The 12,335-nt window shown below is 40.2% G+C and overlaps 1 protein-coding gene across 1 annotated transcript in view; it reads left to right on the forward strand.

Annotated features, from left to right (window-relative positions):
• Positions 1 to 1,013: 1,013 nt before the first annotated feature.
• CCDC170 (coiled-coil domain containing 170) overlaps positions 1,014 to 12,335 on the forward strand; it is a 34,828-nt gene continuing 23,506 nt past the window's right edge. Inside the window, 4 exon segments of the mRNA XM_026044396.1 lie at positions 1,014 to 1,070; positions 2,664 to 2,691; positions 7,992 to 8,123; positions 11,353 to 11,609. Of these exon segments, the coding sequence (XP_025900181.1) occupies positions 1,042 to 1,070; positions 2,664 to 2,691; positions 7,992 to 8,123; positions 11,353 to 11,609 (446 nt within the window). The 5' untranslated portion in view covers positions 1,014 to 1,041.

Genomic DNA, 12,335 nt, shown 5'->3' on the forward strand with positions numbered 1-12,335 from the left:
TATATATATATATATATATATATATATGAAACTTAGGAAACTTTGTTTATAAATATATATATATATAAAACTTCTGCAGCTGCAGTCAATTATAGTTGGGTAAAGTTCTGCTCATGTTTACGGCTTATCTTTACAAATTCAAGGTCAAGAGTTTTTTTTTTCTTTTTTTTTTTTCCCCCCCGCTCTTTTATCCTTCCTCCTATTTAAGCGTGGCGAAAGGGAGTATCTCTTTGCATAGCAGGAATTCCTAGTTATCTAAGCAATTCCTCTCCGCACTTTTCCTCCTGCCAGCTTTGATGTGCACTCCAAGGAGTTGCCCAGGGATGCTCGGGCTCCACTGGCCTAAGATACAGTGGGAAATGCCAAGACCCGCTGCTCCCGTGTGAAATGCAAGGGCTTGGACCTAAACTTTGCAATTTGTGAGCCTTGGTTGGCAGCTAGTCTGAGCGGTGCACGTGCACGCCCATTTAACTGCGTTTAAAGCATCTGTTGTTTATTAAGTGCAGTAAAATGTGACAGACATGGAGAAGAATTGTGAGCGTGTTGGTATTGTATAATGATATATTTTTAAATCTCTTAAACTATTTTTTTTTGTACATAAGTCACTTAATTTCAGAATTGATCAAGTAAAACCAGTAAAACAACAAGCTTTGTACAAAAAAAAAATCCACTAATCCCCACATAAGCACTGAGTTCTATTACATGCTACTGCTTCTAAATTTTGGCTTACTAGAATTTTCAGCAATTACCATTTTTACTGCTATTGAGATTAAAGGCATCAGCACTTGCTTACCACTCATTTTCCAAATTGGTGAGAGGAGTATCTGGAGGAGACCCCCAAATCCTTAATTCAACTGTACAACTAAAGGATGAAGTAAAATAAAAACAAGAGAAAGGCGTTTTAAGCAGTATTTGCAGGAGGTGATATACCATTACCTTGTAATTCTCTTGGTAACTGTTGTCTTTTATCACCTTAAACTTATTTACATTTAGATGCAAGGTCAGCATATCCTGACAAAAAGGAAAACGAAAGACGGAACCATGTTACCTACTGCTTACAACAGCAGAGGGTAAGTCTGAAATTTTGATTGCCACAAAACTTCCACTTATGCCTGTTAATCAAGTTTGAAATTTGCCATTTAAGTAAATAAATAACAACAGGCAATGTGTTTTAAATTTCTTTAATTCCTCTTCTTGTAAAGAGAAAGGAGAGCTGAGCATCATTCCCCTGAAAAACATTTAGAAAATTTATTTGGCAATTTCTTTGAGCTATTGAAAACACTTTACTTAGTTTCACATGTTTCTTTAAAGCTTCGCTAGTATGTTTAAAGAAAAAAAGAAATAACAAGTGTATAACAAAACTTTTTTTCTCCAAAATTACACAAAAAACTGCAAATAATTTGGCCTAGTTAGTAGGAAGAAAACAGAAGTGTGGAAAGGAATCAAGAGTAATGAGACATTTCTGGCAACTGATAAAATATAAAAGAAATAGACAAATCTAAAATGCTTTTGAAATGTCACCTGTCAAATTTAAAATTGCTAATTAATAAAAGTTGGGTCATGAAAATGTTTTGAAATACTCTGAGGCAAAGCCAATTTAACTGAGCCTACTTATACAGAATTTAACGTTTTGAAATATACATAGAGCCTGGTTTATTTATTCAAACTTTTTTTTTTTTTTTAAATTTCCTTCCAAACAAAGCGAGCCTTAGTTGGTTTTGTCTGTGTTTAGCCTGCCAAGCCCAATGGGCAGCAGCCACAGTGGGTTCTGCCCACCCACCTGCCCTGCCTCCTTCCCTGGGACTCGCTCACAAATCTCTGAACAGTGCTCAGACCCCCCACTTTTCAGGAAACTTGCAGTTATTTATGTGAGATTTGGTTTTTCTCTGAAATTTGAAAAAAAAAAAAAAAAAACGTACTCCAAAATGTGTTTTTTCTTTATTCTGTAGTAGATTATTTTCCAAAATAGAAATTAGATGTTCTCTGATTGCTGAAGTATTTTTCTTGTCTTTTTTTTATCAGTCTATACAGGCAAATTTTGAAAATGGCTTTTGAAATGAAACGTGTTTGGTGGAACATGTTTCAGTTGTTTAATCACAAAGCTAAACCAATTAGATTCTAGAGAACAATAAACTTCTAATATTAATTTTTTGGCTGCAGTTGCAGTAGTTATAATCAGAACACAATGTTTAAGCTCCTCTTTTTAAGCACTTCTGCTCATACAGAATGATTTTCTATGGCTCCTCATTGATTTAAAGGACACCTTAGCCTCCCATAGATGCAATTGCAGATTTGGGGACTGAAAACTTCATTACTATTTCTTAGGCAGATAGTTCTGTATGGGAATGTCTCAACAGTGCAGTCTTCCCAATACTTTATACTAGATGTCGTGTTCCTTCTTGTGGCAACAAAAATAATCATCCTTCCTCCTGTATTAAGAAAATGCATCATATTTTCAGAAATGAAAGCCATTTAAATGTGTATATGCATCTGTGAATATTAACCTAGTTCATATTAGAAAGAAGTATTATGACTAAGGATCGCTCAATTTTTTTTTTCTTCTTGTCAGATTCTGAAAATCTCTGAATGCCTAATATCCACCTATCACAAAATCAGTTTAATTTTCCATTTCTGTGTTTTTTTCTCCTTTTTTTGTTCCGTAGCTTCAAGGGAAGAACAGAGTCTGCAAAGGTTTGTGCCTCGCTGTTTGTTTCTGACGCGACAACCTGGTGACCACCGCTGGCTCCGAGCAGACCCTCTGCTGGGGGCAGGAGGGACAGAGCACAGGACGGTGCTCATTGCTTACTCTTCTGAGGGCTTTCTTTTTAAATAGTGATTTTTTTTTTTTTTAAGAGATTTTTATATGTGGTTTGGGGGTGGAAGGGATGCGATGGGGCAGCAGCATCTGCCAGAGTTGAAATTAGAGTAGAGCCTCAGGAAAGGATTTTATTAATAAAAGAAAAACTGTCAAGAGCAGAATGGGGGTAAGTGACCTGAATGGTTGGAGGTCTTTAAAGTACATCTGGAGCTATAAAACTACCACATGTTGCTGAAGTTCTGCTGATTTGGAATTGGTTGAAGATGGCTAATTATCAGCTGGCTACCGGGTAGGTGGAAGTTGCTACTGTTTTTTTTAAAGCAAACAGAAAATCCAACCCCCAAATCCTGACACAGCAGCAACCTCGCATCGTTGAGCAGTGTATCTGCTAAAGAGTGCCTCTGAGGAGTTTTACAGCTCTTGCAGCTACGAGTAGCTGTTACCCATAAACACGGTAAATCTGTGTTCTACTTCTCTTTGGAATTTGAATCGAGATGGCCAGCTCCATTTTCTTGTGGGCAAATGGGAAGTGATCAAGAAAGTTTCGTAAAGCAAATGGGAAACAACCCCACCCAGCAGCCCATCTTGCCCGAAACACAGACTGGTTGAGTACTAATACATGAGAACTGGTTGATTAATAATGTTTGAAAGCTTCTCCTGTCAGTTCCCGCTCATTCATTTATTATCTTAACAGTAATCAGCTATAAACTAAGTAGTATTGATGAGATATTACGGACTTCAATGCTCCCAGAATTTTAGAAGTGCCACATCTGCCTAGTGAGTTCCTTGTGCAGCAGGATCATGCTTGGTGAAATGCTTTGATGCTTTGTTGCCAGTATGTTTAATTACCATACTTGTGAACAGCTGCAGGCAGAAGAAAAAAAATCTATCAAATTTGAAAATATGCACGTTCACTGCCGATAATACTAGAATCAGATCAAGTTTTCCAGTGTGGTGTTGCAGTGTGTAATTAGCTTCATATTTACCGAGGCACTCAAGGATGCAGAGAGCTGTTCATGTAGTAAATCTCACTAAAATCATAAGCAAATGAAATGGTGATTCTGGTGATTAAATTTGGTGATCACATTTTGCACCTGACTTCATTTAAAGCTCTTAAATCCTGCTGTATGTTTATGCCCATCTTTAAGATCTTCTTCAGAAGCTCCCAGCAGGAGCTGCTCCGTGGTGTCTGCACAGCTGGCGGCTTCTGAAGGAGATGAGTGTGGCTGAACTGGGTGGATCTAGCCTAGGTCTTTGTACCAAAGAGCTGCAGAAAGGCTGTGGTGTTGGGTATTTTTTTTTTTGTTTTTTTTTTTTACATATTATACAAATTAAGATAACTTGCTTTATTTTCCAGGTCTTTTTGTGTTTCTGACAGGAGATTAAAAAAAAAAAAAAGTTATGTTACCAGATGATAATCTCTTTAGAAAACTGTATGGTGTTTTTTTTTTTCCCTCCAATTTTCAATGGGTAGGAGCTAAGTTTTTGATTTATCTCAACCTAGAAGCTGAAGCTGCTGTAGATGAAAGCAGAAGGGCAGCAGATCGCCTTGCAGTTTTATGGTAGTATGTGTAAGAGTCTCTGCTAACCTCCCGCGCACTCTGGATGCTCTTTTAAAGTCAGGGATTCTGGCATAATGAAACCTGAATATTTTGGCACTTCCTTATCAAGCCATCTGATGGCCGTCTCCACGTGTGGCACGTGGCCACAGCCGAGATAAGGAGAGGCAGCTGAGCTACACCCTTCTTGCTGCAAAAGAGGAAGGGAGTTCTTGGGAAAAACTCCAAACCTCTTTGGAGCATCTGAAGTTGAAATATTGAAATAGCTTTTACTAGCGATGCTGCCTAATCACTCACTTAAGGCTGCCTTGGTATTTGAGGGCTGGAGGGAGGCAAATGGGTTGCTAATTATTCTGTTATTTATTAGTAAGACATCTTATTTATATTTCTGCTTGAGAAGGCCTTGTTGGAGATGCATTCATTTTGCAGCCTAAAATACCATCCAGGAATTTCCATGCTTTACAAGCCCTAGACATCATTGTGTGTGTGTGTGTGTGTCACTTGGATGCAGGTGCCTCTCACCCAGCTCTGTACCTGCTCAGCAGGTACCTGCCAGCGAATGGTGCTGACCGGCTGTCCGGCTCTCACAGGCCCCGCGGCGCGGCCCCTGGGAAGCTGGTTTCGCCATCAGGCTGCTGCTTGCTCTGTGGTCTCGCAGCTCTCAGCTGTGAGAACTCGTCTGCTCTCAGCTAAGAGCTACATTAGCTACAAATGATCCGCTCGTTACGGTCCGGATCATTCCGCTTGGGAAAATGGTAGCAATGGGCAGCTTGGTTCCTCAGCTGAGCAACCTTGCAGGGTGGCCTTGGAGGCCTGTGGGTTTTGTTGTTGTTTCCTTTTTCCTTTCTGAGTTACTGGAAAGCAAAAGTAGGCAAAACCACCCAAATGACTGGTCTCAGCTGTGCTGCCAGCTGTTCTGACACTGAGACCTCAGGTTGCTCTCTTTGGTAAATTGTGCTTCAGTTGGGCTTCCACTCACAGGTCTGAACAGCGTGTGAGAGGGGGCACAGGCTGAGGTGCCTTCGCACGGGGCTGTGTGCGCTGCTCCCTCTTGCTGTGGGCTTCTCTCTTCTATTTTTTTTTTGTTTTAAATCTTTCTGATGCATAGTCATGTACTGAGGATGGGGCATGGCAGACGACTATTTGTACTCCCAGTAGTTTTTGTAAGGTTTACATTGTTATATTGTCCACTGAATCAATATAGAGCTTATTTTTTAATTTAATATTTCTTATGAACTGTTCCGTGTTGCTCACTAATTCACCCTATTCTTTTTTTAAAGGCAAATTAAGTGTGTGTGTGTGTGTATGTGTATGTGTATAAACACATGTATGTGCTCTGACCAGAACTGAAACAGTTGCACAGGTACCAAGGCATCTGATAAATCAAATCCATGTAGCTGGGGTCTGTTTTAGCTGCCCTTTGTGTATTTGGCTGCTCCCTCAAAGACTTCTTAAAGTCCTTAAATCCCTCAAAGACTTTTTCTATTACTCTTCAATGTTCAGCAATGGAATTTTCCTAGACTGCCTGCCGCAGAAATGTTTCTTGCTTTTCTTACTTCTTACAGGAGAATAATACTCTGTTTGGAACTGAAGTAGTTCTTATCTCATAATAAGATTTGCTTTTCAGGTAATTATCTAAGAATAATCTTTTCATCTAATTCACACTACAATAAGGAATTAATTTTAACTTTTAAGACAAACCTATACAAAATACAGATTTGTTTTTCCCCCCACATGGTGTTAATACTGCATGATTACGTACAAAGATAGAGTAGTTGGTTAAAAAGTGGTGAATGACTTTCAAGAATGATTTCTGCTATGAATTTTGTATCTCCAAGCCTTGTTGGCCAAGGGTGTGTATTTGAGAATAAATCCTTTGCTGGTCAGCAGGAAGTTCCTGCACACCAGAGGCATGAGGATGGCAGTTCTGCTTTAGTACTATGTGAGACACAATGAAATAAAAGCCTCCTCATATTCTATCTTTTCAGGCATCTGCTCCCAACATGTGCTTACCTTCAGAACAGCACTGTTTATCAGTGTCATAGTTTTGTAGATGCTACTGATTTTGGGGAAAAAAAAGTCTGTCTCAGAAAGTTCCTATGAAGACCTCAAGTTTGAGTTTTCATATGGAAAGGTTTAGGTATCACAGGCAAAGAAATCCGCCACACTTGTACTCTACTATAAACACAACAACAACAACAAAAGACGTGCAAATGAGAAAGCTTATTTTAACAAGTCTAAAAGGTGCAGCTAAAAGAGCTGTAGCTTTACAGCAGCATGAAGGAGACCGGGCTAGAGGCACGGCGCTAATGCTCACCACGTCTCAGGAGGGCCTGGAAAAGGGACGAAAAGAGGTCAGTACGGCAGCTCCTGGGGACAGGAAAGTGCTGCTCGGAAGGCTGAAGTTAAGCCTAACTGAAGCAGTTCAAAAGGACCTTTAACCCTGGCAGATTAAGCATAAAAGCACAATTGTGCAAGCAGAAAGTGGCTTTGAGGAGAAGTGGCAGTGACTGGGTAGGTCTGGGCCTGTGAACTTGGTAGAAACACAGCTCAGGTGAGAGACAATAGAAATTTTCAAAATGATGAGTAGCGTGGAGACGAATGGTTCTTCACCGTCGTGTTTGACATGAGGATTTGGGGTCATGAAATGTAAGCAGTGAAAGCCGCAGTCCAAAAGGTAAAGCTGGGCCTGCAGACTTCCTTACCAAACAGCATTTTGGATGATGAAAGTTCACGTGGACTGAAGGAAAAGCAGAATAAGTTGATAGAAGAGAAACTTTTTGAAGAGAGTTTCTACATGCATGGAAACTATGGGGAATAACCTGAGATGAAAATATTTGAAGCTTATAGAGTGTTTCAAGAGGAACATAGTACAAGCTTGCTTTATACTCAGGGATCTGTTTATGGCTGCTGTTGGAAAGAGGTCACTGGAAATACCCTAGGAGCTGCTGTTATGCATCTTCATTTACTTTCTTTTCCTCCTTTCTCTGTTTTATCAGTTAAATTAATTCAGTGTTATTTCAGACAATTGCAATTTCTGTGGTAAGTGCTGCAAGATACCCATGTAAAGAATAAAACTGCGGGGGTTTGGAGCTGTCCCGGCACGTTGGGTGTAGCCCATTGCCCAAAGGGAAATGCTGAAAGGCAAGAACAGCAGCTGGAAGCAGGGCAGAGAAGACTTGGATAACATCATGACTACCTACGTTATGTACTTCATTCTCTGCTGTTTTTTCCCAACCATACTGTTGAAGTAGAGCGTAGATAAGCAGAGCACCCCAGCACTTCTTAAGGGGTAATGGGCTTGTGTGGCTTATGTAAGGAATAGAAAAGTCTTTCTCTGACACAAAGGATACTTTATATTTAGTCATGAAACAACCATGTAAGTGGCTCTGCTTGTATACTCTGTCACCTTAAAAATGCTGGTGGCTGAACTTGCAGATCAAAGTGGTGTCTGGTAGGAAAGTGACTGTTTTCTGTACTTTTTGATAAGGTCTATTACTGTGGAAAGAGGGTTTTTTAGTGCACTAGGTGTCTCAAAAAGCCCTCAAAACACTGAAACAAAAGTATCCAAAAAGCCAATGTCTGATGGGTTTCTTTTTGTACTGTCTTCCCAGGAATCTTACGGTTGCTTTCCTTCGGATAGCCCTGTCAGTCGGGAGCAGATGAACCGCTATCGGGCCGCAGCCGACGCCGCTCGGAGCGAACTTGCAGCACTTCTGGTGAAGTATGAGTATGCCCAGTCAGAGGTACACTTACAAATACCTCCAAATCTTTCTCCAGACTTGAGGATTCTTTCTGGTTACTCTTTGTAGAGGATAGAGTGTGTGTAGGAAGTCCAAAGTTGTTGCTTTTTGATGAATCTGTACTTGAAATGTTGGTGGTACCAGAGTCTCTCTTTTATATCATTCCATAAGTACACTATTTGGCAATGAAACATGGGAGTTAATGTTTCAGAACTGTGGCTATGTGAAAGTTCTGAGCACTGTTATCCTGTTACAGCTGGTGATTTCATTTTTATCTGTCCATCCTCATTCATCCCTCTTCTTTAATGAAGTTACAGCTCCCAAAATATGCATTGCTTACATTTCCACTGAAGGTGTGCTTGAGCTAATAAGGTTCATTTTAACCTCACTAAAGGTACTAAAGTGCACATGCACATCATTTTCTGTTGTCTGTGCTGTGGGGATGGTAGCTCTTAGGAGAGATGTAAGGTAGGCAGCAGGGGGAAATAACATTTATAATGCATAGCTGGATTTGTTTAGATAATTTGAGAGTTTCTGTATTTTCACTCTTACATATATATACACACACACATATACACAGACGCACACACACACACGTAGCTAAATGAGACTTACTCAATCTGATTCTATAATGGATCACTGATCAGTTTTTAAATTTCTTTTATTGTAGATAACAGGATAGCAGCACAAATGTGTAATATAGGGGAATTAATTGTTAATTTAGTGTTCAATTAAAGGCACAGAGATGAGTGTCTGTCAGATGAGCTGAACTTTGGCCAGTTGATACTGAAAATATTGTAAAAATTGTAAAAGGTCTTCAGTGGGTGTACAAGATCAATAGCTTAGCTTTACTTATCATTTTTAAAAAGTCATACAAAACTTAATGTTCTCATAAATAATTTGTTCTCTGTGTTATTGGAAATCTTGAAGGGCTTTATTGCCAGCAAAACTGAGCGATTTATAGATTCTTTCAGTGTTCTTCTTGCAAAAGAATAGGCAAGAAAGCAGCTGCTCAGGCTCTTGTTAATACAGACCTTCATGACCCAGTTAAGGTCAAAGACCGGTTATGCTGAGTGCTCCGTAAAACTCATGCTATGGGATTATTCTCGCTCTTTCTGCTATCGAAACTGACCACAGAGACAATGGACAGAAGAAAAAAATACCCCGTTTTGCAGATGGGGAGTTGAATCACAGAGAAATTCAAGGTTATGAGCACTTCAAGCTCCCATAAGTTGCTCCGGCTGCCAAACAAAGCAGCCCTGTTGTCCCTGCAGCTGCTCGTCTCCCTTCCTGCACTGCCCCGTCCCCTGTGTTGGCAGGAATATCCCTGCAGTCGTACGTACAGCCCACTGGCTTGGGGAACACGTTCTGCCAAAGACTGGAGCCTTTCCTTTTAGTCTGCGTTTTAACCAGATCAGTTTTTCAGCCTGTGATAATTTGTAGCCGTTTGACTGCTTTGGCCAGCCCAAAGCCAAGGGTGGAATATGGGGAAGATCCTTTTGAGGGGCCATAAGCACCATAAGCTGATGAGAAACTGAGGTGCTCTTGAAGGCAGGGCTGTCTACCTGACTTCTCACTGATAGCCTTTTTGCTGTCATATGGTGAGTCATGTTGGCTTTCTTACTTAGCTAAACATCCCTCTTTATTGAGGGGAAAGACTCATTTTCACCATGCATCTCTATGACTATTAGCAACTGACCAATTATGGTCAGTAGCAAAACATGCATTTGTAGGAAGCAAGGGAGATGTGCTACAGAAATCTAAAGATTCATAATGTGATTCCAAGACAGTTCTTGTTCAGCTCATTTTTTCCCCGCCTCTTCCAAGGAGTTGCTCTACATTAGTATTAGAACCATGTGGTGAGCCAGCTAAGTTCATTAAATTCTCAGAAAACTGTACTTCCTTGCCTATCTCTTCTCCATAAAAAGTGAATTCTTTTTCATCAACTGAGTTAAATTGTTTTGGTGAGGTGTCAGGTAGCAGAGCTGGTGCAAGGGAGAGGCCAGAAGTGCACAGTGAGGGAGAAGAAAGCGAGGACCTCCCTTTCCCAAGGGAGCAAGCATTCAAATGGCTCACCAGCTGCTTGGAATTTCACTCCAAATACCTTGTTTGGTCCCCCTGGTTAGACTCTGGCAGAGCCACGAATTTATTCTGGCCTCCAAAGCCATTTAGTGTCTTAAATATTTACTCCTTTAAAATATTTGCCTCCTCTTAAAAGCCTTAACACGTCAGAGCAGTTAATGTAGCTTAATTATCTGCCTGTTAGTTTTAACTAGGAGCTAAATGTTCATATTACATCCTGCTGCTTACAACAGAGCTGTAAGCAAAGCTTAAACATGGGTTAGCACTTCTTATAACAAAAGTTCCACTTTCAATTATTTGTTCCTCTTAACAAAATAAAATTGTAACACTGAAATTTATGTGCCTGGCATGTCTGAATCCAGGTGAGTTGTCTGGAGAAGATGGTGGCAAATAGTTGAAAGGAAAATGTTATTTTAATTAACAAAAAAAAAAAAAAAAAAAAAAAAAAGAGGGAAGCAAAGAACAACAAATGAACTCCATAAGTTTTGGGAAGATGTAGCATCATCTTTGGAACAAACTCTAGACATTTGGCAGTGATCTTCTCCAACCCTCCCTGAAAAGTCTTTTTTTTCTGTGTAAATGCAGCTACATTAGGTTGAATTATCAGATTGAAAAATAACTGTTTGCAGATACTGACCAGCGACTGCCTAGAGCACAACTCTTGAAAAAAATGTGTTGCCTCTGAAAGCAGGACACTTTATTTTTACAATGGGCAAAGATTCTGTGTGCAGTTGGGCACGAGCATTAGGAGGAGTGGGGAAGCAGGCAAAAACATGGGAGGGGTGATGTTAGTAACTGTATTGCAATGCATATGTCTAAGGGATGTGAGTTAAGATGCACAGAAAACTTTTACTTTGGCATTTCTTAAATTCTAAATTTGTGAATATATATTTATCTTCCTGTAGGAGATGAAAAAGCGATATTACACAAGATTTTTTTCTTTTTTACTAACACCATCTTCTATTATCCTTTTCTATGTTTTTGAAAAGGAAGTTGTCTCTGTCCACCCACTCTCTTAGCAATACAAGACTGACACTTTTGTTCCAAAACGTGTTTCTTGTCACATTCTTAAACTTTTAGTGTGGTCTCATATTTCAGCTCAGTAGAATTTTCCTTTCTTTTCATGTATTTTCTCTTTCTCCCTTTATAGCTTCTTGAACTCAGGTCCAAAATGGTCTCCAAGGAAGCCTCTTTTGAAGAGCTGAAGGCTGACGCCGAAAGCTACAAGGAAAGCAACGCGAGGCAGGCCTCTCTCCTCCTGTCCTTGCAAACCCGAGCTCGGGAGATGGAGGAGGAATTAAGTGTGCTCACCACTTCTAAAAAGCAAACTGAGCTAAGAGCTCAGGAAGCATTCAAGGAGAACTCAGAGCTAAAGGAGGAACTTCATCAGCAAAATGCTGAACTCGAGTAAGATTCATATGAGTAAGATTCATATGAGCTATGAAACAATTTGTCTTTGCAATGGGAAAATACAATAGTTGTCAGCACAGTAAAATATGTTGGTACATGGACTTCATTGCAGGCTTCCTGAGCTTTGTTTTAGCGCCTTGCAAACTCATGGTACTTGACTGTGTGGGAGGAATTGAAATTAGTCTTTTGTTTTGAGTTGTTAGTCCATAAATAAAGTTTTTAAGACTTGCATCTTGCAGGAGAAATTCCGATATGATTCAGGTTGGTATAACTTTGTTGAAAATGAGCACAGAGGTCTGTTTCTGTGAACAGAGCAAACCCAGGAGGCACGGTTTTCTCCTTCCAGGTGGGTAGGTCACTGCTGTAAGCCTTGTGCTCTTCACAGCACAGCTCTGATGAGCTCCAGCTCCAGCTGCTCTCTAGTGCCCTATCCCGTCCCCATCATGCGATGCCTTTTCCAGGTGTGGATAGCTGTTGCTGTTGCTTGCTGCAAAGCCTAGGCTGTGCAGTGGGGACCAGCCCTGTCACTGTTCCTGCCCTGACCCTTTTTCCCTCCTCTCTGGCATGTCTGAAACTGGAATGGTGGCAAGTGCCGTTTTGTATAAAGCTCTCTGTTAGAAATAGTGTAATAAAGAAAATACAGTATATTCCTATTTAGTAACGTCCTTAAGGGGGCATATTAATATACAACTGTACAACTGTCATTATGTTAGCTTTGTTTGA

Source organism: Nothoprocta perdicaria, unplaced genomic scaffold, assembly GCF_003342845.1.
Source record: "Nothoprocta perdicaria isolate Ctin4 unplaced genomic scaffold, notPer1 scaffold_36, whole genome shotgun sequence".
NCBI lineage: Eukaryota > Metazoa > Chordata > Aves > Tinamiformes > Tinamidae > Nothoprocta > Nothoprocta perdicaria.